Source organism: Hyla sarda, chromosome 7 (genome assembly GCF_029499605.1).
Source record: "Hyla sarda isolate aHylSar1 chromosome 7, aHylSar1.hap1, whole genome shotgun sequence".
In the NCBI taxonomy this organism is placed as follows: Eukaryota; Metazoa; Chordata; class Amphibia; order Anura; family Hylidae; genus Hyla; species Hyla sarda.
In genome coordinates, this window is record NC_079195.1 from 54,867,929 (window position 1) to 54,892,223 (window position 24,295).

Sequence of the window (24,295 nt, forward strand, 5' to 3'; positions counted from 1 at the left end):
TGCCAGCGGAGTTCCCCTTTTAAGCAGTGGTCCCCAACCAGGTTGCCTCCAGCTGTTGCAAAGCACACGGACTGATATTTCAGCCCTTTGAGTACTGTAGTAGTTAGTTGCTTTAAAAGAAAAAAAGCTTGCCAGCGGAGTTCCCCTTTTATGCAGTGGTCCCCAACCAGGGTGCCTCCAGCTGTTGCAAAACACACGGACTGATATATTTCAGCCCTTTGAATACTGTAGTAGATAGTTGCTTGAAGGAACTTAAGTTTGATTCTGGAGTACCCCTTTTAACCAGCGGTTCCCTCCCAACCAGGACTGATATCTTTCAGCCCTAAAAAGGGCTTTTTTGGGTGTTGCCCTTAAAGCAGATGTTACACTAGTGCTTTAGAAGTAAACTGGACCCTGAATACACCACCTAGCAGCAACCTAGCTATGGCTTTCCTTATACAGCAGGAGCAGCTTCTCTGACCCTCCACTTCCTAAGCCTGCAGCTTGCTGAATGAGGCTAATATGGCGTCCGTGCAAGAGGTAGGAGGGTCTGGAAGGGAGAGACTGCTGCTGATTGGCTGTAATGTGTCTGCTGACTGACTCACAGGGTCAAAGTTTACTGCAATGTTAAAGTATAGGGGGCGGATCGAATTTCACATATGTTCGCCCGGCGATGCGAACATGCTAAATTCGCCGGGAACTGTTCGCCGGCGAACAATTCGTGACATCTCTATTGATCAGTATTTTTAGCCAAAACCAGAAGTGGATACAATGCACAGAAAAAATATTATGGAATGATTTGCAGTGTTCTCAGCTTTGGCTTAAATTACTGACCGTCATCTCATCAGTTTTTTAAACCTAACAATATGTTATATTAAAATTAAAGTCTATGGAAAAGCAGCCATCAGTGCACACATTTATAAGGAAAGAAGAAAAAAAAAAAAGTCATAATTCTAATTTTGGAATTACAGGAATTTTTTTTAATACAATGTGTGCACCGATAGCCATTTTTTTAAACATTAGATATATCAAAAAAATATATATACCTTTTTATACCTATTTCACTGACGTTTTTTGTGTAAGCATTAGATTGGTCGGGTTTCGGACTCTTAAAAACATTGTACATAATTTGCTTAAAATGCCTGCAGCCTCTTCATTGCTTATGAATGTTTGTATATATCAGATTTTTCATAGCAGCTGTATTCCATTCAAGTGAACAAAAACACACTGAAATATATAGCACTGCCACTTCAAAAGTGAAAGTATTTTTATTTAGCACTTCTATGGAACTACGGATCATCTGAACAAATCCAGCAAGATTTAGGCTGCGGGCTCAGGAGAATGACAGACATCACATTACATAGCTTCTTCTCCACTATAAGATTACTCTCCATAGCCACAATCTACTTCTCATTTGTCTTCCTTGTATTACAGTTTCCTTCAACATATGGAGTGAGTAGGATGTAATGTCCTATCCAGGTAATCATCTTTCCTTGGCAATATATTTTTAATGACAAGCCCTCCTCCTGAACACAAGGGCTGTTACGCTGTGACCCGAGTGTCCCCCAAAACCAAAGGATGGCGTGGGCAGCTCATCTGTTACTTCAAACTCTGTAAGATTAAAAAATATATAAATAAATCAACTTTAAAGTACATGCAAAGCATTATATACACTGTGAAAACTCTGAGATGGCCACTCAAAATTGCACAAAAAAGTGGAAAGTGGTCTCCTTGGGGGGGGGATAAGAATGCATAATAAGTGTATGTTCCCATGTAGCGAGTCCACTGCGTATATGATGTAACCCTCCGGACATGACACTGAACAGTCTTCTATACAGATTACTGCCCCCCAGATTTTGGCACACCTTCTGCTCTTCAGCGGGAAACTCTATTTAGAGCAGGGCCCCCTCATTTTGATTGGAGCATTGGCGAATGAACAGTTAACAGCGGAGCACTACGCACCACTGTTTACTGTACAGCCTGTAGAGGTAAGTGGTGACATATCCTAAAAATAATAATTATTATTTTAAATAAAAATAAAAATAAATAAACCTGTTCTGGATCATGAGTCTTCTCAAACAGGTGGTCTTTTGGACAGGTTAGGCCCCTTTCATACTACAGGTATCATCCTGCTTTTTTACTGCCCTTATTTTACAATAATGGAAATAATGAAAAAAAAAACGGATGCAATAACTGGTAATAACGGATGATAACTGATGAGCATCATCCGTCATTTTTTATGTTTTTTTCTTAAAAAACCTGATGTTGTTCATCAGTTATCATCCGTTATTACCAGCTACAGCCATTTTTTTTAAATCAGGTTTTTAACCCTTTTTTGTAAAGCTGTACTGAGCATGCTCAATACAAAATACGGATAATAACTGATGAGAATGGATGTTTTTTTTATCATCCGGTTCCCATAGAATTCATGTTCAATGTTGAATTTTAACGTCCAGATAGCTAGACAGACAGGTAGGTAGGTAGATAGATAGGATTCAAAAGCAATGTCTGATTTTCATCAGTTAATTTTCAGTAACTATTTATTCATTATTATTTTTGTCAGTTTCAAGTTATTTCAGGAGCATTGTGGATTTTTCCATCTTTAATGAAAAAGGTACCAACAACTTTGTCTACGTCTGTACTTGTGTGTGTGTGTGTATATTTATATATTTATATAAATATATATATGTGTGTGTATGTGTGTGTATATATGTGTGTATATACAGTGATCCCTCAACTTACAATGGCCTCAACATACAATAGTTTCAACATACAATTGTCTTTTCTGGACCATTGTAACTTGAAACCAGATTCAACATACAGGGATACAGACAGTCCAGATCTGTGAAATGTGTCAATGGCTGGAAGAACTGACCAATCAGAATGGGCATTTTACTGGTAAAACACCTGTATTACTGAAGTGCATGCACTGACTGATGTCTGGTAGCGCCCCCTACAGTACAGGGAGGTATCACATGTTCTGTACTCTTTACCTGTGCCAGGGTTACCTGCTCCTTTGGACACCAAGTAAGGACAACTCCATGTTACTTTTTTAGGACACTGTATTCTGTACAGGACCCTGAAGAAGCTCCTGTCCTCTACATAGACAGTGATTACAGCTCCCAGCAGATCTTTCTTACTTTTATATGTAAGGACTTGTTTTATCTGTATTACTTATCTACTTATTTTTCTTTAATCCTCACTTTTTCTTATTTTTGGATGACATTTTGGGGCTTCAGAACCAATTACCAGGTTTCCATAGAGTTATGGTCTCAACCTACAATGGTCATCCTGGAACCAATATTGTAACTTGAGGGATCACTGTGTATATATATTTGCACTGATATACACACACACATAGAAAAGACATGTCCTAGAATGTCATTGTGTAGTTGTTGTATTCTGTGGATCCAACCTATTTCCTCTCCATTATCTTTTCAGCGCTTATCCTGAGGTCTGTGACTGGCTGTAAGAATCAGGCTGAATCTGAGCGAGTAGATCTAAATATTTTATTCCATCTTTTATGGTATGAATAATACATTATACATTTTACTGATCACTTATGCATTTCATCCTTCAGATGGAACAATGGGAAAAATACTGGACTCACAATCTCTCATTCTGTGCAAATCTTCGGGGCACCAGACCCAAGTGCATTCAGGGTTTTTAAACATTTTATGCAGGAGTGAAAGTTAAATATCAGGTCAATCATTTACACAAACTGAAAAAGGTTCAGTTTTAGCTTAAAGTGGTATTCTTATTTTATAACCTGATTCCCGCAGCCACAGGAGATGCATTGTGCTCTGCAGTATTTGGATCCCCATAGAAAGTTAACCATGTGCTTGCCACACATGTACTGTGCTCCGTGTTCATTCTGAGCCACAATTTTCTGCATTCTCAGGATCAGCAGGGGATCCAGTGAGATCCAGTCAGACCGGCTGCAAGCTGTGAAATGAGAATGACCCTTTAAAGGGGTACTCCGGTGGAAAACTTTTTTTTTTAATCAACTGGTGCCAGAAAGTTAAACAGATAAATTAATTCTATTAAAAAATCTTAATCCTTCCAGAACGTATTAGCTGCTGAATACTACAGAGGAAATTCTTTTCTTTTTGGAACACAGTGCTCTCTGCTGACATCTCTGTCCATTTTAGGAACTGTCCAGAGCAGCATATGTTTGCTATGGGAATTTTCTCCTACTCTGGACAGGTCTTAAAATGGACAGAGATGTCAGCAGAGAGCACTGTGGTCATAATGTCAGCAGAGAGCACTGTGTTCCAAAAAGAAAATAATTTCCTCTATATTATTGAGCAGCTAATAAGTACTGGAAGAATTAAGATTTTTTAATAGAAGTAATTTACAGTTGATTAAAAAAAATGTAAAAAAGGTTTTTCCACCGAAGTACCCCTTTTTAAGGCCACATTTCTGCATCTGTATTACTGCTGCAATTCCCAGCAAGACTGGGGGTTTAATAAATGGATCTGATAACATTAAAGGGGTACTACGGTGGAAATTATTTTTTTTTTAATCAACTTTCTGGTGCCAGAAAGTTAAATAGATTTGTAAATGACATCTATTAAAAAATCTTTACCCTTCTAGTACATTTTAGCAGCTGTATGCTTCAGAGGAAATTCTGTTCTTTTAGAATTTCTTTTTTGTCTTGTCCACAGTGCTCTCTGCTGACACCTCTGTCCATGTCAGGAACTGTCCAGAGCAGCATAGGTTTGCAACTCGGGATTTTCTCCTGCTCTGGACAGTTCCTGACACGGACAGAGGTGTCAGCAGAGAGCACTGTGGACAAGACAAAAAAAGAAATTCAAAAAGAAAAGAATTTCCTCTGTAACATACAGACGCTAATAAGAACTGGAAAGGTAAAGATTTTTTAATAGAAGTCATTTACAAATCTGTTTAACTTTCTCGTACCAGTTGATTTAAAAAAAAATGTTTTCCACCGGAGTACCCCTTTCACTACAATGTTGTCAATTTGGGTCATTAAACCTTCCCTAATGAAAATAGAGTTCCCTTCATCTAGAGCTCAGTAATTAGTACAGTGTTTCCCAACCAGGGTGCCTCCAGCTGTTGCAAAACTACAACTCATGCTGGGAGTTGTAATTTTGCAACAGCTGGAGGCACCCTGGTTGGGAAACACTGCTTTAGTATATCATCTTTGATGAGCCAATGCAGGCGTCAGATGGTATCAAAGAGTAAATATGTACAAGACTGCCACCTAGGGTCCTCCTACAGGATGACACCACTATTGCTGGATTGGGTTTGCGATACATGGACAGAACTTAGAGATTCCCATTACGGGAAATGTGTCAATGTTTTGATTTTCACAGTTCTTCACTTACAATGCTGTCAAATTTTATGGATGAAGGAAACCTAGACTGGCACAAGTAATCCTTGCACAATACAAATCAGCCACATATATGATTTCCAACGATATGATGCATACGTGACACATCAGACACAGCATCAGATGCGCAGCACTTACCGTCTCCGAATTGTTGGAGCAGCTCATCTTTGGTCCAGTTGCAGGAAGTGATGATGAAAATACCATTTGGCTTTAAAATCCGACAGAGTGACTTTATATACTGCCGTCGCTTTTCTCCGGAATCACTGGGATTCAGACTTACTGCGTCAAAGGTGCCTTTATCCAAACCTATGTCAAACTGTTCTTCAGGATTGAAGGAGCCCAGGAAATCTGCAGCCTAAAACATAACACCAGATAATGGAACAGGATGCCTCAATAGGTAAAACCTTAACCCCTTAAGGACGCAGGGTTTTTCCGTTTTTGCATTTTCATTTTTTCCTCATCACCTTCTAAAAATCATAACGCTTTCAATTTTGCAAATAAAATTCCATACGATGGCTTATTTTTTGCACCACCAATTCTACTTTGCAGTGACATTAGTCATTTTACCAAAAAAACCACGACGAAACGGAAAAAAAATTAATTGTGCAACAAAATTGAAGAAAAAAAATGCAATTTTGTAACTTTTGGGGGCTTCCGTTTCTATGCAGTACATTTTTCGGTAAAAATGACACCTTTATTCTCTTATGATCTTTATTCTCTAGGTCCATACGATTAAAATGATACCCTACTTATATAGGTTTGATTTTGTCGTACTTCTGAAAAAAGATCATAACTACATGCAGGAAAATGTATATGTTTAAAATAGTCATCTTCTGTCCCTATAACTTTTTAATTTTTCTGCGTACGGGGCGGTATGAGGGCTCTCTTTTGCGCCGTGATCTGAAGTTTTTAGCGGTACCATTTTTGTATTGATCGGACTTTTTGATCCCTTTTCATAAATTTTTTCATGATATAAAAAGTGACCAAAAATACGCAATTTGGGACTTTGGAATTTTTTTGCGCGCACGCCATTGACTGTGTGGTTTAAAAAACAATATATTTTTATAAATCGGACATTTCCGCACGCGGCGATACTACATATGTTTATTTTTATTTACACAATTTTTTTAAATGGGAAAAAGGGGGGGGGGTGATTCAAACTTTCATTAGGGAAGTGGTTAAATAATCTTTATTCACTTTTTTCTTGCAGTGTTATAGCTCCCTCTAGTGGCTATAAAACTGCATGCCCTGATCTCTTACATTGATCACTGGTTTCTCTTAGGAAATCATTGATCAATGATTCTGCCGCTTGACTGCTCATGCCTGGATCTCAGGCACTGAGCAGTCATTTGGCGATCGGACACCAGGAGGCAAGGTAAGGGACCCTCCTTGTGTCTTACAGCTGTTCGGGATGCCGCGATTTTGCAGCGGTGATCCTGAACAGCCCCCTGAGCTAACCGGCAAGTTTTACTTTCACTGTAGACGCGGCGTTCAACTTGGCTGTGGCCCCACGTTATAGAATGGGAGTGGACTCAGGACGTACAGGTACGCCCTGAGTCCTTACGGGGTTAAGGAGTTAAAGGGGTACTCCGCAACTAGACATCTTATCCCTGCGATCTCGGCTGCGGCACCCCAGACATCCGGTGACCGGAGCAAAGTTGACTGGCGATGCGGGACCGATTGACTGGCCTGGCGATACGGGGCGGAGGCTTGTGACGTCAAGGCCTTGCCCCGCTCATGACATCACGTCACGAGCCTCCGGAGCTGCACCTGATGCTCTAAATGAACGCCAGGTGCAGCAGGAGATATTGCGGGGTCCCCAGTGGCAGGACCCCCACAATCAGACATCCCTTATCCTTTGATAGGGGATAAGATATCTAGGGGCGGAGTAACCCTTTAAAAGGGGTTGTCTGCTTTATGTTAGTGCAGCAGCAGAACTAAACACTAACTATCCAATTCCCTGCAGATAAAACTTGACCACCATAAGTTGTGGACAACTTATGATCTATTTTAGGGGCACCCTTGCAACAAATCCAGACTGCAAAAAGTACCAACTGGTGCTGAGGGGCAATACTACGACATACTGCAATACTATGTGAAGCTGCTCAAGGAACAGGTCTGCAGGGGCTTCACTTCTGTCCATCCAGGACCTTTCACACAGCAATGTCTATTTACCCAATTCTTTGATGTAGCAATTACAAGCAACTCGCACCAGATTGAGGTATGCAAGGTCTGGCCCAAAGACCTAAGGGGCACACATGCTGCTCAAGGAACTGAGATCTGCAGACACTATGGCCTATGGTCCATATAGAACCTTTCAGACAGTGATGTCCCTATTTAGATGTTCACCAGATAAAGATGTGGCAATCAGAAGAGACTCACATTGTAAACACCAGATAAAGAAGTGCAAGGTCTGGCCCAAAGACCTTAAAGACTGATGTAGAATTGAGATCTGAAGACACTGTGGAGTCTCTATGGTCCACCAAGGATCTTTCACACAGTCATCATTTAGCCATACATTAAAGGGGTACTTCGCTGGAAAACTTTTTTCCAACTGGTGCCAGAAAGTTAAACAGATTTGTAAATTACTTCTATTTAAAAAATCTTAATCCTTCCAGTACTTATCAGCTGCTGTATACTACAGAGGAAGTTCTTTTTTTTTTTTTCCTTTCTGTCTGACCACAGTGCTCTCTGCTGACACCTCTGTCCGTGTCAGGAACTGTCCAGACCAGGAGGTTTGCTATGGGGGTTTGCTCCTGCTCCGGACAGTTCCTGACATAGACAGAGGTGTCAGCAGAGAGCACTGTGGTCAGAAAGAAAATAACTTCCTGTGGAGCATACAGCAGCTGATAAGTACTGGAAGGATTAAGATTTTTACATAGAAGTAATTTACAAATATGTTTAACTTTCTGGCATCAGTTGATTTAAAACAAAAGGTTTTACAGCGGAGTACCCCTTTAACTAAAGTTGTAACAATGTGAGGGACCAGGCAGTCTCTACATGATGATATTTAGGAATGAAGAGTTTATAACAAGTATATGAACTTTTAACACAGCTGCCACACATGGAGCTCAGGGAAACGATCATTCTTGGTTAAGTCATTTTATTCTTTTATTATTCATTATTTACTTCCTCAGGAGAAATACAGGGGCTGTTCACAGGGACAAATCATCTTAAAATGGATATACGCTGCTAAGTGAAAAGGGCTTGCAAGGAAATCCAATTTCCCCGAGCTATCCTTCAGCCTGTATTCATGGAGCAATTGCAATGATACAAACATATATTAAGGAATTTCTATAAATGCAGTTCCCAGAAACTATAATCGAATTGGTAAGGGAAAGCAAAAGGTGTACCCATAAGACGTGTTAAATGGGCACTGTCATGAAAGGGGTACTCCGCTGCTCAGCGTTTAGAACAAACTGTTCCGAACGCTAGAGCCAGCGTCGGGAGGCTGTGACGTCATAGCCCCACCCCCTCATGACATCACGCCCCACCCCCTCAATGCAAGTCTATGGGAGGGGGCATGACAGCCATCACGCCCCCTCCCATAGACTTGCATTTAGGGGGCAGTGTGTGACCACATGAGGAACTATGACGTCACGAGCTCCCGGCGTCGGCTTCAGCGTTTGGAACAGTTTGTTCCAAACACTGAGCAGCGGAGTACCCCTTTAAATATGATTTTTTATATTTGATTCCTTATGCCAAATAAATAGCTTTTGTAATTGGCTTCCATTTAAAAAAACAAACAATGTTTTATGTTAGTTTTTCTACTGCACGATTCTGGCCACCAGGGGTCTCACTCCTTGGCCAGAACACACACAGTGTTGTCAAAATCTTGGATTGCCATTACAAGCAGGAGAGCAAACTCAGGAAGTGTTTCTCTGCACTGAGCTTGATTTTTATACTTTTTTAATTTTTTTAATTTTACATCACAAAACAGAACAGACAAAATTACAAACCATACAGTTATACAAAACAAAACAGAAATATAAAATACAGGGTTCTATTTATTATCCTATATCTCTCTATATTAATTATTAACAGCATAGAACCCAAAGGATACCTGTCTTATAGTTACCTATGTACATACCCACTTCATACCCCACCCACCCACCCCTTCCACACAATCCTTATTCTAGTGCCATGGAAAGAAGAAAAAAAAATAAAACCTCAATTTATATATATTTCGTTCTCTTCCCTTGGAGATATTATACACCATTAAGCCAGCCTGACCATATTTGAGAGAACAAATCACTACATCCTCGCTTAAGATAAATCACCCGCTCCCAAGATATAACTCTTTCCATTTTTAATCGGAATTCCTCTATGGTTGGAGCTTTTGCTTCTTCCCAGTTCCTAGCTATAAGAACTCTAGCATTGAATAGTAATCTGTTTAAAATAATTTGTGTAAATTGGCCTAGCTCATGAATATCAATACAACCCAAAACACAAATTTTTATATCTAACGGGACTTTAATTAAAATTTTTTGCTCAATATGTTCCAGTATTTGCCTCCAATAACTCTGTATCTCTGGGCAATTCCAAAACATATGCTCAATGTCCGCATTGCTGGCAGAACAACGCGGACATTTAGAATCTAAACCTGCAGCATACTTAGCTACCATAGAGGGGGTCTGGTAGGCTCTATATAGAATATATAACTGGGATAGCCGAGGACCCTCACCTATCGACTGTAAAGTTACAGAACCCAAGACAGACCTCCATGCGACTTGATCCATTCCCAAACTGATTTACCATTTAGAGAAAGCGGGCACACTATACCCCTGAAGAATATATGCCATCAGATTTTTATATATCTTTGATATCACCCCATTGGCACCATTTTTACCCACAATTAAATCTAACATAGGCTCTCTTAATTTCTAAAGGTGTCTCTTTATTTTGAGCATATAAAGCATGTCATATTTGAAGGTATTGATAATGAGAAGCCTGAGGCAACTGAAAGTCCCCTCTAAGCAGCTGAAAGGATTTTACAATCCCTTTATCATATAAATCTGATACCCATAGCACGCCTGCGTGTTGCCACTTATCAAACCCCTGTAATTTACCCAACTCCATAAGTTTACTATTTCCCCATAAAGGGGTATATTGATGTATCTTTGCTATCTCACAAATCTGTTTGACTTTACGCCAAATCTTATCCATTAAAATAATAGTAGGGGGAAGGGATTTAGTGTCTATTCCAGCTCCATTCTCCAGACAACCTAATATATTCCTAGTTGACAGGCACTGAGCTTGATTGACGGCTGCATAGATCCTCACTGAAAGCTACACAGACTGAAAGCTGCACAGAGCATCAATGAAAGCTACACAGACTAAAAGCTGCACAGAGCCTCACTGAAAGCTACACAGACTAAAAGCTGCACAGAGCATCAATGAAAGCTTCTGCACAGAGCTTGAGGTCTTCTATTCATCAGAGCACTGCAACCATGTGAGGGCGGAATCGGTCCCCCAGCAGGATTCAGTGATGTCATGCCTGCTGGGAAACGCCCACTTTCTTATGCTGGAAGATTTCACTATGTGAGCAAGAATATAGGTAAGATACACAGCTTTTTAAAGCTCTGAATTTTTTTCAAAGGGTGGGAGGGGTGTTAGGATTAGTTAGGGAACATAGCCTGAGTTAGTTTAGAAAAGTTTATTTAGTGACAGGTACTCTTTAAGGGTTAAACCTCTCCTTTCCTCACCAGCACTAAGGTTAGGTTCAGACTACGGAATCTCCAGGCAGAAAATTTCCGCCCGGAGATTCCGAGTGTGGCCAGCGCTGACTGAATCAGTCGGCGCTAGGACCGCGCGGACACTGCAGTCTCCAATAGACTGCAATGTGTTCCGAGGGGATTTCCGCCTGAAGAAAGAGAACCGCCTTTCTTCAGGCGGAAATTTCTAAGCGGATTTTCCGCTTCACAAATTCCGAAGTGAGAATTTGTGAACGGAAATCCATTCACTACACTAGACATTTTAGCAAGCGGAATTTCTGACGGAAATTTTGCGACTGAATTTCTGTCGGAAATTCCGTAGTCTGAACCTAGCCTAAGAGTCCCGGGTCTGCAGCATTCATTGTAGTGCATGCACATAGTAATACACATGCAAGACACTGCTGAGATGGATTGCGACTGACCTGTGACTGCTTCCTTGTGCATGATCCTGACCCCAGTTTGACAATTCTCCAGTAGTAATCAGACAATAAGGGACTATAACCAATCCTGAACCCCTTACCTGTAGATATATACTTTGAGACACTCCTTCCCTTTCGCAAATGCTTCTTGCAAGTTTTATCGCATCTGAGCAGTAGTCAATGCCAAGGAGATTGTTGTATCCCCACTTTGCCTGTAATTTAAACAGCAGAATCATTATTATACGGCAAATGACTGACCAAAGCACATTTCACTGTCTTCTGTATTACACAGCAGAGAGTATATGAAGGTACTTGGTCAGTATTTCTTATCATTCAGGATGACATTTTCACTTACCAGTTCTACCAATAGCATGCCATTCCCAGTGCCTATGTCCACTATTGAGGATGACAGCGGGATCTTCTGCGCATTAAACCACTGTACAACCCTGGTCATACTACTTTCTCCAAACCTGTTCAGAAGAGAGCAGATCTGACACATGCAAATCCATGTATACATTTACCCTAATATATGACATACACTTCATAGCTACATCAAAAGTAATGCTAAACAGTGTGCACAGAACCTGCAAGGTGCCATACAGAATATAAAAAACATTTGTCACGACAGAACTTTTGATAGGTGAAGACCTGGGTGCTGAGACCCCCACCAATCACAGGCAGCAATGCAGAGCTTAGTTCTTTGTTCTTTACTCTGAGCTAGGCGGGGATGGACATCGCGCTCTGCTGGGTACTGCTGCACATTCATTTTAGACATTTCGCTATGGCGTGTCAAAAGATTTTGTAAACTTTAGGTATCCCTTAGGAAGTCATAGGCACTTTGGGGGAGATTTATCAAATCCTGTCCAGAGGAAAAGTTGACCAGTTGCCCATAGCAACCATTCATTTTTAAGAGGCCTTTTCGAAAATGAAAGAAGCGATCTGATTGGTTGCTATGGGCAACTTAGCAACTTTTCCTCTGGACAGGTTTTGATCAATCTCCCCCTTTGTGTGCAGCTTTATGGTGCCTCCATGTGCATTTTGTACTAGAAGCTTATTCTGTATGGGCCACAGATTACTGTCCTTGCCAAGACAAAATCACTACATTTAGGCCCTGATGTCAGAAACACCTCCAAAATGCCACCCACTTTTGCAACCCAGTTTGCTGGACTGTCCAGACAAATTCCATAGTATTAGTACTGACCAGATCTCTCCTTCATCTCCATACTCGTGGAAAGTCTTCAGTTCACGGCTGTACACAGCATCCCAGCTAGAAGAATAGGGGAGAGAGTATTTAATCTACCTGTACATACACTGCATGGATAAAGGCAGGATTTATTAGAGGGATTGTGACACGATTAAAGGGGTACTCCCGTGGAAAACCTTTTTTTTATTAATTTTTTTTTTAAAATCAACTGGTGCCAGACAGTTAAACAGATTTGTAAATTACTTCTATAAAAAAAAAAATCTTAATCCTTCCAGTACTTATTAGCAGCTGTATACTACAGAGGAAATGCTTTTCTTTCTGGATTTCTCTTCTGTCATGACCACAGTGCTCTCTGCTGATCTCTGCTGTCCATTTTAGGAACTGTCCATTTTAGGAACTGTTCGTCGATACGTGCATCATTTATTGGTGACAAATTCAAAAATTTGATGAAAGAATGGAAAATGTTTCATTTTTCTAACTTTGAAGCTCTCTGCTTGTAAGGAAAATAGACATTCCAAATAAATAATATATCGATTCACATATACAATATATCTACTTTATGTTTGCATCATAAACTTGACATGTTTTTACTTTTTGAAGACATCAAAGCGCTTCAACGTTCAGCAGCAATTTTCACAAAATTTTCAAAATCGGAATTTTTCAGGGACCAGTTGAGTTTTGAAGTGGATTTGAGGGTCTTCATATTAGAAATACGCTACAAATGACCCCATTATAAAAACTGCACCCCTCAAAGTATTCAAAATGACATTCAGTAAGTGTGTTAACCCTTTAGGTGTTTCACAGGAATAGCAGCAAAATGAAGGAGAAAATTCAAAATCATTTTTTTTTTTTTTTACACTCGCATGTTCTTGTAGACCCAGTTTTTGAATTTCTGCAAGGGGCAATAGGAGAAAAAGCCCCCCAAAACCCAATTTCTCTCGAGTAAGGAAATACCTCATATGTAGATGTCAAATGTTCGGCGGGCGCAGTAGAGGGCTCAGAAGGGAAGGGGATTTTGGAGAGTGAATTTTGCTGAAATGGTTTTTGGGGGGCATGTCGCATATAGGAAGCCCCTATGGTGCCAGAACAGCAGAAAACCCCGCACATGGCATACCATTTTGGAAACTACACCCCTCAAGGCATGTAACAAGGGGTCCAGTGAGCCTTAACACCCCACAGGTGTTTCACGACTTTTCATTAAAGTCGAATGTGTAAATGAAAAAAAAAATGGTTTTTCACTAAAGTGCAGTTTTTTTTCACCCAAATTTACCATTTTTACAAAAGGAACTGGGAGATAATGCCCCCCAAAATTAGTATGGAAATACCCCATGTTAGGATGTAAAATGCTCTGTGGGCGAACTACAATGCTCAGAAGAGAAGGAGTCACATTTGGCTTTTGGAAAGCAAATTTTGCTGAAATGGTTTTTGGGGGGCATGTCGCATTTAGGAAGCCCCTATGGTGCCAGAACAGCAAAAGCAAAAAAAAAAAAAAAAAAACACATAGCATACTATTTTGGAAACTACACCCCTTAAGGAACGTAACAAGGGGTACAGTGAGCCTTAACACCTCACAGGTGTTTCACGACTGTGTTAAAGATGGATGTGTTAATGAAAAAAATAATAATAATTCCCTAAAATGCTGGTTTTGGAGAAAATCTAACCCCATTTCTTCTGAGTATGAAAATACCCATGTGTGGACGTCAAGTGCTGTGCTGGCGCACTACAATGCTCAGAAGAGAAGGAGCGCCTTGAGATTTTGGAGAGTGAATTTGTTTGGAATGGAACTCAGGGGCCATGTGCGTTTACAAAGCACCCCGTGGTGCCAGAACAGTGGACCCTCCCACGTGTGACCCCATTTTGGAAACTACACCCCTCACAGAATTTAATAAGGGGTGCAGTGAGTATTTACACCCCACTGGTGTTTGACAGATCTTTGGAACAGTGGGCTGTGCAAATGAAAAAATTACATTTTTCATTTTCACGGACCACTGTTCCAAAAATCTGTCAGACACCTGTGGGGTGTAAATGCTCACTGTACCCCTTATTACATTACGTGAGGGGTGTAGTTTCCATTGTCCATTGTTCTGGCACTATGGGGGCTTTGTAAACACACGTGGCCTTCAATTCCGGACAAATTTTCTCTTCAAAAGCCCAATGGCGCTCCTTCTCTTCTGAGCATTGTAGTGCACCCGCAGAGCACTTTACATCCACATATGGGGTATGTTCTTACTCAGAAGAAATGGGGTTACAAATTTTGGGGGTCTCTTTCCTATTTTCCCTTGTGAAAATGAAAAATTTAGGGTAACATCAAGCATTTTAGTGAAAACATTTTTTTTTCTCATTTTCCCGTCCAACTTTAATGACAATTCTTCAAACACCTGTGGGGTGTTCAGGCTCACTATACCCCTTGTTATGTTCCGTGAGGGGTGTAGTTTTCAAAATGGGGTCACATGTGGGTATTTATTTTTTTTAGTTTATGTCAGAACCGCTGTAAAATCAGCCACCCCTGTGCAAATCACAATTTAGGCCTCAAATGTACATGGCGCTCTCACTCCTGAGCCTTGTTGTGCGTCCGCAGAGCATTTTACGCCCACATATGGGGTATCTCAGGAGAAATTGCGATACAAACTTTGGGGGTCTTTTTTTTTTCTTTTACCACTTGTGAAAATAAAAAGTAAAGGGCAACACCAGCATATTAGTGTAAAAAAATAAACATTTTTACACTAACATGCTGGTGTAGCCCCCAACTTTTCCTTTTCATAAGGGGTAAAAGGAGAAAAAGCCCCCAATATTTGTAGTGCAATTTCTCCCGAGTTCGGAGATACCCCATATGTGGCCCTAAACTGTTTCCTTGAAATACGACAGGGCTCCGAAGTGAGAGAGCGCCATGCGCATTTGAGGAGTAAGTTAGGGATTGCATAGGGGTGGAGATTGGGAATCACTGGCGTAGAATACCCCTAACAGGGTGCCTCCAGCTGTTGCTAAACTCCCAGCATGCCTGTACAGTCAGTGGCTGTCCAGAAATGCTGGGAGTTGTTGTTTTGCAACAGCTGGAGGCTCCGTTTTGGAAACACTGCCATACGATACCTTTTTCATTTTTATTGGGGGGGGGGGGGAACAGTGTAAGGGGGTGTATATGTAGTGTTTTACCCTTTATTGTGTGTTAGTGTAGTGTTTTTAGAGTACAATCGCACTAGTGGGTTACGGTGAGTTTCCCGCTAGGAGTTTGCGCTGTGGCAAAAAATTTGCCGCAGCTCAAACTTGAAGCAGTAAACCCACTGTAAACTCGCCAGTGTGAATGTACCCTGTACGTTCACATGGTTGCAAACCTCCAGCTGTTTCAAGACCACATCTCCCAGCATCTACAAACCGTGCATGCTGGGAGTTGTACTTTTGCAACAGCTGGAGACACACTGGTTGGAAAAGCTTCAGTTAGGTTCTGTTACCTAACTCAGTATTTTCCAACCAGCGTGCCTCCAGCTGTTGCAAAACTACAACTCCCAGCATGTACTGATCGCTGAAGGGCATGCTGGGAGATGTAGTCATGCAACAGCTGGAGGTACACAACTACAACTCCCAGCATTCCGAGACAGCTGTTTGGGCATGCTGGGATTTGCAGTTTTGCAACATCTGGAGGGCTACAGTTTAGAGACCACTGCACAGTGATCTCCAAACTGTGGCCCTCCTGATGTTGCAAAACTACAAATCCCAGCATGCCCAGACAGCAAACTGGTGTGTGGGCATGCTAAGAGTTGTAATTTTGCAAGATCTAGAGGGCCACAGTTTAGAGATCACTGTGCAGTGGTCTCTAAACTGTAGACCTCCAGCTGTTGCAAAACTACAAATCCCAGCATGCCCAAACAGATGTCTGGGCATGCTGGGAGTTGTAGTTTTGCAACATCTGGAGGGCTACAGTTTAGAGACCACTGTACAGTGGTCTCAAACTGTAGCCCTCCAGATGTTGCTAGGCAATTTACCGGCTTCCGTAGGATCCAGGGAGCCAGCCGCACGACATCGCCACCCGCCGATCGCAGCCTCCGCCGATTGGTAAGTGGACTTCGCCGCCGGTCCCTGTCGGTTTCCCCGTTTTGCCCAGCCTATTGTGGGTGGGCAGAATGGGGAAACCAAAAGTTAACCCCCCGCCCCGGTACTGCTATAGGTTGTCACTTCTATACGACCAATAGCAGGGATAGGTGGGGTGGCACCCCTGCCACCTCACTCCTATCCCTTCAGGGAGATCGTGGGTGGGTTTGATGACCCCCTGCGCGGGGTGCCTGCTGATTGATAACAGCAGTCGTCCCAGTCCGTTCCCCGCCCCGGGTGCGGCGTCGACCGAAATTCCCACGGACGTACAGGTACGTCCTGGGTCCTTAAGTACCAGGGTGTCAGGACGTACCCGTATGCCCTGGGTCCTTAACAGATTAAAGGGGTACTCCGGTGGAAAACTTTTTTATTTTTATTTTTTTATCAACTGGTGCCAGAAAGTTAAACAGATTTGTAAATTTCTCATATTAAAAAATCTTAATCCTTCCAGTACTTATTAGGTGCTGAATACTACAGAGAAAATTATTTTCTTTTTGGAACACAGTGCTCTCTGCTGACATCTCTGTCCATTTTAGGAACTGTCCAGAGCAGCATATGTTTGCTATGGGGATTTTCTCCTACTCTGGACAGTTCTTAAAATGGACAGAGGTGTCAGCAGAGAGCACTGTGCTCGTGATGTCAGCAGAGAGCTCTGTGTTCCAAAAAGAAAATAATATCCTATGTAGTATTCAGCAGCTAATAAGTACTGGAAGGATTAAGATTTTTCTATAGAAGTAATTTACAAATCTCTTTAACTTTCTGGCACCAGCTGAATAAAAATAATAATAAAAAAAAAAAATCTTAAATTTCCACCGGAGTACCCCTTTAACCTCTTAAGGACGCAGGGCGTATGGATACGCCCTGCATCCCGAGTCCTTAAGGACGCAGGGCGTATCCATACGCCCGTGGGAATTCCGGCCCCCACCGCTAGCCGGTTGGGGACCGGAGCCGGATGCCTGCTGAAATCGTTCAGCAGGCATCCTGGCATATCGCCCAGGGGGGTCATTATGCCCCCCCATGTCGGCGATCGCCGCAGATCGCTGGACAATTCAGTCCAGCGATCTGCGGCGATTCCAGGTCAATCGGGTCTCCAGTGACCCGGTGACCCGGAATTACTGGCTGTTCGGGGCCGTCTCTGACGGCCCCGAACAGCCAGAGCCTGCAGGGGTGAGGTGGCACTGGTGCCACCTCACGATCGCCCTGATTCGTCGGCCGGATTACCGGCCGACCAATCAGGGCGCCTGCTGCGGGCGTCACTCCCGCACCCGCTCCGCCCCTCTTCCGGAGGACGTGAGCGGGTGCGGGAAGACGACCCCCGGTGCTGGGGACCCCGATCCCCGGCGCCCCTGTTGGGATTGGGGCCCCAGGAGCGACGGAGACGACGAGGGACAGCCTGTGATGGAGCAGCAGCAGGAGGTGAGTTACAGCCTCCTGCTGTTGCTTAGCAACAGCTCCCAGCATGCAAAAAGGGCATGCTGGGAGCTGTAGTTATGCAACAGCAGTAGGCAGACCACCACAACTCCCAGCATTCCCTTATGGGCATGCTGGGACTTATGGTTTTGCAACAGCTGGAGGCACATTTTTTCTATGGAAAAGTGTACCTTCAGCTGTTGTATAACTACAACTCCCAGCTTGCACAAACAGCTAAAGTGCATGCTGGGAGTTGTAGTGGTGCATCTGCTGGTTGCATAACTACAACTCCCAGCATGCCCGTTGGCTGTCGGTGACTGCTGAGAGTTGTAGTTTTGCAACAGGTGAAGGCACACTGGTTGTGAAACTTAGAGTTTTTTTTACCTAACTCAGTGTTTCACGACCGGTGTGCCTCCAGCTGTTGCAAACTACAACTTCCAGCAGTCACCTTACACCATGCACCGTACATGCTGGGAGTTGTAGTTTTGCAACAGCTGGAGGCACACTGGTTTTGAAACACTGAGTAAGGTCACAAACTCCGTGATACATAACCAGTGTGCCTACAGCTGTTGCAAAACTAAAACTCTCAGCATGTACAGTCTGTCAGCGCATGCTGGGAGTTGTAGTTATGCAACAGCTGGATGTCCCCCCCAATGTGAACGTACAGGGTACACTCACATGGGCGGAGGATTACAGTAAGTATCGGGCTGCAAGTTTGAGCTGCAGCAAATTTTCTGCAACAGCTCAAACTGCCAGCGAGAAACTACTGTGAACCCTCCGCCCGTGCGACTGTACCCTAAAAACACTACACTAACACAAAAAATAAAATAAAAAGTAAAAAACACTACATATACACATACCCCTACACAGCCCCCCTCCCCTCCCCAATAAAAATGAAAAACGTCTGGTACGCCACGGTTTCCAAAACGGAGCCTCCAGCTGTTGCAAAACAACAACTCCCAGTATTGTCGGACAGCCGTTGACTGTCCAGGCATGCTGGGAGTTTTGCAACAGCTGGAGGCACCCTGTTTGGGAATCACTGGCGTAGAATACCCCTATGTCCACCCCTATGCGATCCCTAATTTAGGCCTCAAATGCGCATGGCGCTCTCACTTTGGAGCCCTGTCGTATTTCAAGGCAACAGTTAAGGGTCACATATGGGGTATCGCCGTACTCGCAAGAAATTGGGCTTCAAATTTTGGGGGGTATTTTCTGCTTTTACCCTTTTTAAAAATGTAAAGTTTTTGGGAAAAGAAGCATTTTAGGTAAATTTTTTTTTATTTTTTTTACATATGCAATAGTCGTGAAACGCCTGTGGGGTATTAAGGTTCACTTAACCCCTTGTTACATTCCCCGAGGGCTCTAGTTTCCAAAATGGTATGCCATGTGTTTTTTTTTTGCGGTTCTGGCACCATAGGGGCTTCCTAAATGCGGCATGCCCCCAGAGCAAAATTTGCTTTCAAAAAGCCAAATGTGACTCCTTCTCTTCTGAGACCTGTAGTGCGCCAACAGAGCACTTTTCACCCCCATATGGGGTGTTTTCTGAATCGGGAGAAATTGGGCTTCAAATTTTGGGGGGTATTTTCTGCTTTAACCCTTTGTATAAATGTAAATTTTTTGGGAAACCAAGCATTTTAGGTACATTTTTTTATTTTTTTTTACATATGCAAAAGTCGTGAAACCCCTGTGGGGTATTAAGGTTCACTTTACCCCTTGTTACGTTCCCCGAGGGGTCTAGTTTCCAAAATGGTATGCCATGTGTTTTTTTTTTGCTGTCCTGGCACCATAGGGGCTTCCTAAATGCGGCATGCCCCCAGAGCAAAATTTCCTTCAAAAAAGCCAAATGTGACTCCTTCTCTTCTGAGACCTGTAGTGCGCCAGCAGAGCACTTTTCACCCCCATATGGGGTGTTTTCTGAATCGGGAGAAATTGGGCTTCAAATTTTGGGGGGTATTTTCTGCTATTACCCTTTTTAAAAATGTAAAACTTTAGGGAAACCAAGCATTTTAGGTAAAAAAAAATTTCTTTTTTTTTACATATGCAAAAGTCGTGAATCACCTGTGGGGTATTAAGGTTCACATTACCCCTTGTTACGTTCCCCGAGGGGCCTAGTTTCCAAAATGGTATGCCATGTGGGGTTTTTTGCAGTTCTGGCACCATAGGGGCTTCCTAAAGGTGACATGCCCCCCAAAAACCATTTGACGCTTCTTCCCTTCTGAGCCCTCTACTGCGCCCGCCGAACAATTAACATAGACATATGAGGTATGTGCTTACTCGAGAGAAATTGGGTTTCAAATACAAGTAAAAATTTTCTCCTTTTTACCCCTTGCAAAAATTCAAAAATTGGGTCTACAAGAACATGCGAGTGTAAAAAATGAAGATTGTGTATTTTCTCCTTCACTTTGCTGCTATTCCTGTGAAACCCGTAAGGGTTAAAACGCTTACTGAATGTCATTTTGAATACTTTCGGGGGTGCAGTTTTTATAATGGGGTCATTTATGGGGTATTTCTAATATGAAGACCCTTCAAATCCACTTCAAACCTGAACTGGTCCCTGAAAAAAAGCGAGTTTCAAAATTTTGTGAAAAATTGGAAAATTGCTGTGGAACTTTGAAGCCCTCTGGTGTCTTCCAAAAGTAAAAACTCATCAATTTTATGATGCAAATATAAAGTAGACATATTATATATGTGAATTTAAAAAAAAATTATTTTGAATATCCATTTTCCTTACAAGCAGAGAGCTTCAAAGTTAGAAAAATGCAAAATTTTCAAATTTTTCATCAAATTTTGGGATTTTTCACCAAGAAAGGATGCAAGTTACCAAAAAATTTTACCACTACGTTAAAGTAGAATATGTCACGAAAAAACAATCTCGGAATCAGATTGATAACTAAAAGCATTCCAGAGTTATTAATGTTTAAAGTGACAGTGGTCAGATTTGCAAAAAATGGCCGAGTCCTTAAGGTGAAAAAGGGCTCAGTCCTTAAGGGGTTAACCCCTTGCCGCAAAATTCCGGGTTTATACGGCGCTGCGGCATGGGGGGGGGGTTGTTATGAAGTGAGCTCAGGAGCTGAGCTCGCATCATACCCGCACGGTTCTGGCTGCAATCAGCAGTAAGGACCTGTGGCTAATGCTGGACATCGCCGTTCCGGCAGATGTCCGGCATTAACTCTTAAGACGCGGCGATCAAAGTTGATCGCCGCGTTTAAAAGTGAAAATAAAAGCTTCCCGGCTGCTCAGTCGGGCTGATCGGAACATCGCGATAAAATCGCGATGTCTCGATCAGCTGGGACGCAGCACGAGGGTGGCTTACCTGCCTCCTGCACGTCCGAATGGCGATTGATTGCTGCAAGCCTGAAATCCAGGCTTGAGCAATCAACCGCCGATAACACTGATCAATGCAAAGCTATGGCTTTGCAGGGATCAGTATAAGTGATCAGTGTTTGCAGTGTTATAGGTCCCTATGGGAGCTATAACACTGCAAAAAAAAAAAAGAAAAAAAAAAAAAAAAAAAGTGAAGATCATTTAACCCCTTCCCTAATAAAAGTTTAAATCACCCCCCTTTTCCCCCCCCCCAAAAAAAAGTGTAAATAAAAATAAACATATGTGGTTTCGCCAGGTGCGTAAATGTCTGTACTATAAAAACATATTGTTAATTAAACTTCACGGTCAATGGCGTACGCGCAAAGAAATTCCACAGTCCAAAATAGCGTATTTTTGGTCACTTTTTATAAAAAAAAAAAAAAAAAAAAAAAAAGGAATAAAAAGCGCTCAAATAGTCCAATCAAAACAAAAATGGTACCAATAAAAACTTAAGATCACGGCGCAAAAAATGAGCCCTCATACCGCCCCATACGCGGAAAAATAAAAAAAAGTTATAGGGGTCAGAAGATGACAATTTTAAACGTATAAATTTTCCTGCATGTAGTTATGATTTTTTCCAGAGGTACGACAAAATCAGAACCTATATAAGTAGGGTATCATTTTAATCGTATGGACCTACAGAATAAAGATAAGGTGTCACTTTTACCGAAAAATGTACTGCGTAGAAACGGAAGCCCCCAAAAGTTACAAAATGGTGTGTTTTTTTTACAATTTTGTCTCACAATGATTTTTTTCCCCATTTCGCCGTAGATTTTTGGGTAAAATGGCTGACGTCATTACAAAGTAGAATCGGTGGCGCAAAAAATAAGCCATCATACGGATTTTTAGGTGCAAAATATAAAGAGTTATGATTTTTTTTTAAAGGCAAGGAGGAAAAAACGAAAGAGCAAAAACGGAAAAACCCCCGGTCCTTAAGGGGTTAAGCAGACTGTGAGCTGTTGCGCTTTTGAAATAGTCCTGAAAGAAGTCACTTTTCGACTCTGTTCAAGCACAGAAGTGAATGGAGTACCCCTTTAATACAGCCATACATCCTAAACGTCAGGTGGTGACTCCGTTCGGCCTTAGAAGTGAATAGGGTCCACTGCTCCCGCCAACGGTATAGGTCAGAATTCTGTTATCAACGAGATGTCGACAAATCCGATTAACGGGGGCAGGAACGTAACGTGGGCCTATCCTAATCTACAATGAGAAATTTAGCAATTTAATACCAGCCCCTACTATGCCCCAGGGCCCAACACCTCTCTCCTCCTATATCAGTGTTTTCCAACCAGGCTGCCTCAAGCTGATGCAAAACTACAACTCCCAGCATGCCCGGACAGCCGAAGGCTACTACCCAGCTCTCCTAGACTCCTGAATGGCCTATCAGACTGGACCCTGATTTTGTAGTGCAGTGTTTCCTCCCAACCAGCATGCCGCCAACTGTTGCAAAACTACAACTCCCAGCATGCCCAGACAGCCGAAGACTACTACCCAGCTCTCCTAGACTCCTGAATGGCCTATCAGACTGGACCCTGATTTTGTAGTGCAGTGTTTCCCAATCAGCATGCTGCCAACTGTTGCAAAACTACAACTCCCAGCATGCCCGGACAGCCGAAGGCTGTCCGGGCATGCTGGGAGTTGTAGTTTTGCAACAGCTGGAGGCACCCTGGTTGGGAAACACTCTCCTAGGTCATCTCCCTTGAGAAATTGACTAAGTGCCACCGTGCTAGTACTGACATTGATGGAGTATACATATTTTCTGTGTCAGTTTTTGGCTTTCCAGCCCGCTCCCTCTCACTCCATCCCTGTTACCCTCTCTCAGGGGGACGGGGACACAGTTTCGCCTACATCTTCCAGCCTCTCCCCCTCTCACCTGCGCCGCACATCCGTCATTCATCCGCTACCTGTTGCATGTCCTCACTGTAAGGATATAGGGGGAGATTTATCAAAACCTGTGCAAAGGAAAAGTTGCCCAGTTGCCCATAGCAACCAATCAGATCGCTTCTTTCATTTTGCAGAGGCCTTGTTAAAAATGAAAGAAGCGAGCTGATTGGTTGCTATGGGCAACCTTCCCCTGCACAGGTTTTGATAAATCTCCCCCCATACTGTACAGAGTTTTAGATTAACCTGCTAATGGATTGCACCTTGTAGAGAGCCCACAGAGCCCAGCAGGAAGGCCTGCTGAGGGTTGTAGTTCCTCTAAAGCTGGCGAGTCATACACTACCGGTCTAGATAAGAGCTTCTCACAATGGCTGCTGGAGTGTGGCGCCCCCTGTGGCTCAGTCTGTACTCACTGCTCTTTAGTTCCCAGAGCCGAAGGACAAAACTGATCCTCATCCATACTGAGCGGAGCGTGCGACAACCGGAGAGCATGGAGAGCACGGGCTGATGACGTAATGATCATGTGACCAGTCACGTGTACGGGGGACACAGGGGGTGTGGTCCTGGTTTGTCAGCTGTAGAGATGTGCGGTGTAGCAGAGCTGTAGATGTAATATTAGGATGCTTAGCTTTAGTTGTAGCAGAGCTGTAGATGTAATATTAGGATGTTTAGCTTTAGTTGCAGCAGAGCTGTAGATGTAATATTAGGATGCTTAGCTTTAGTTGCAGCAGAGCTGTAGATGTAATATTAGGATGTTTAGCTTTAGTTGTAGCAGAGCTGTAGATGTAATATTAGGATGCTTAGCTTTAGTTGTAGCAGAGCTGTAGATGTAATATTAGGATGTTTAGCTTTAGTTGCAGCAGAGCTGTAGATGTAATATTAGGATGTT

General features: G+C 42.6%; 1 protein-coding gene across 4 annotated transcripts; it reads right to left on the reverse strand.

Moving 5' to 3' along the window:
- Positions 1-1,218: 1,218 nt before the first annotated feature.
- On the reverse strand, positions 1,219-23,941 carry EEF1AKMT2 (EEF1A lysine methyltransferase 2). 4 transcript variants are annotated; one of them, XM_056530058.1, is made up of 6 exons: positions 23,820-23,941; positions 12,667-12,732; positions 11,821-11,935; positions 11,567-11,677; positions 5,471-5,687; positions 1,219-1,590 (listed from the first exon to the last, which is right to left on the reverse strand). In XM_056530058.1, exons 1-6 carry the CDS (start codon positions 23,927-23,929, stop codon positions 1,487-1,489), a joined length of 723 nt encoding a protein of 240 aa, XP_056386033.1. In that variant the 5' UTR covers positions 23,930-23,941; the 3' UTR covers positions 1,219-1,486. The 4 variants fall into 4 exon arrangements, with proteins under 4 accessions (XP_056386033.1, XP_056386035.1, XP_056386032.1 ...); XM_056530060.1 differs by having other exon boundaries at positions 23,773-23,896; XM_056530057.1 differs by having other exon boundaries at positions 23,750-23,877.
- Between the last annotated feature and the right edge of the window lie 354 nt (positions 23,942-24,295).

Bases quoted from the DNA above. Each gene is read 5' to 3' on its own strand.
- EEF1AKMT2 (XM_056530057.1), bottom strand. From the start codon at position 23,862: ATGAGGATCAGTTTTGTCCTTCGGCTCTGGGAACTAAAGAGCAGTGAG. The intron at 12,733-23,749 runs GTAGTGTATGAC...CTATTCTTCTAG, and splicing joins AGAAGCTCTTATCTAGACCG to CTGGGATGCTGTGTACAGCC. The intron at 11,936-12,666 runs GTCAGTACTAAT...TCTTCTGAACAG, and splicing joins GGAGATGAAGGAGAGATCTG to GTTTGGAGAAAGTAGTATGA.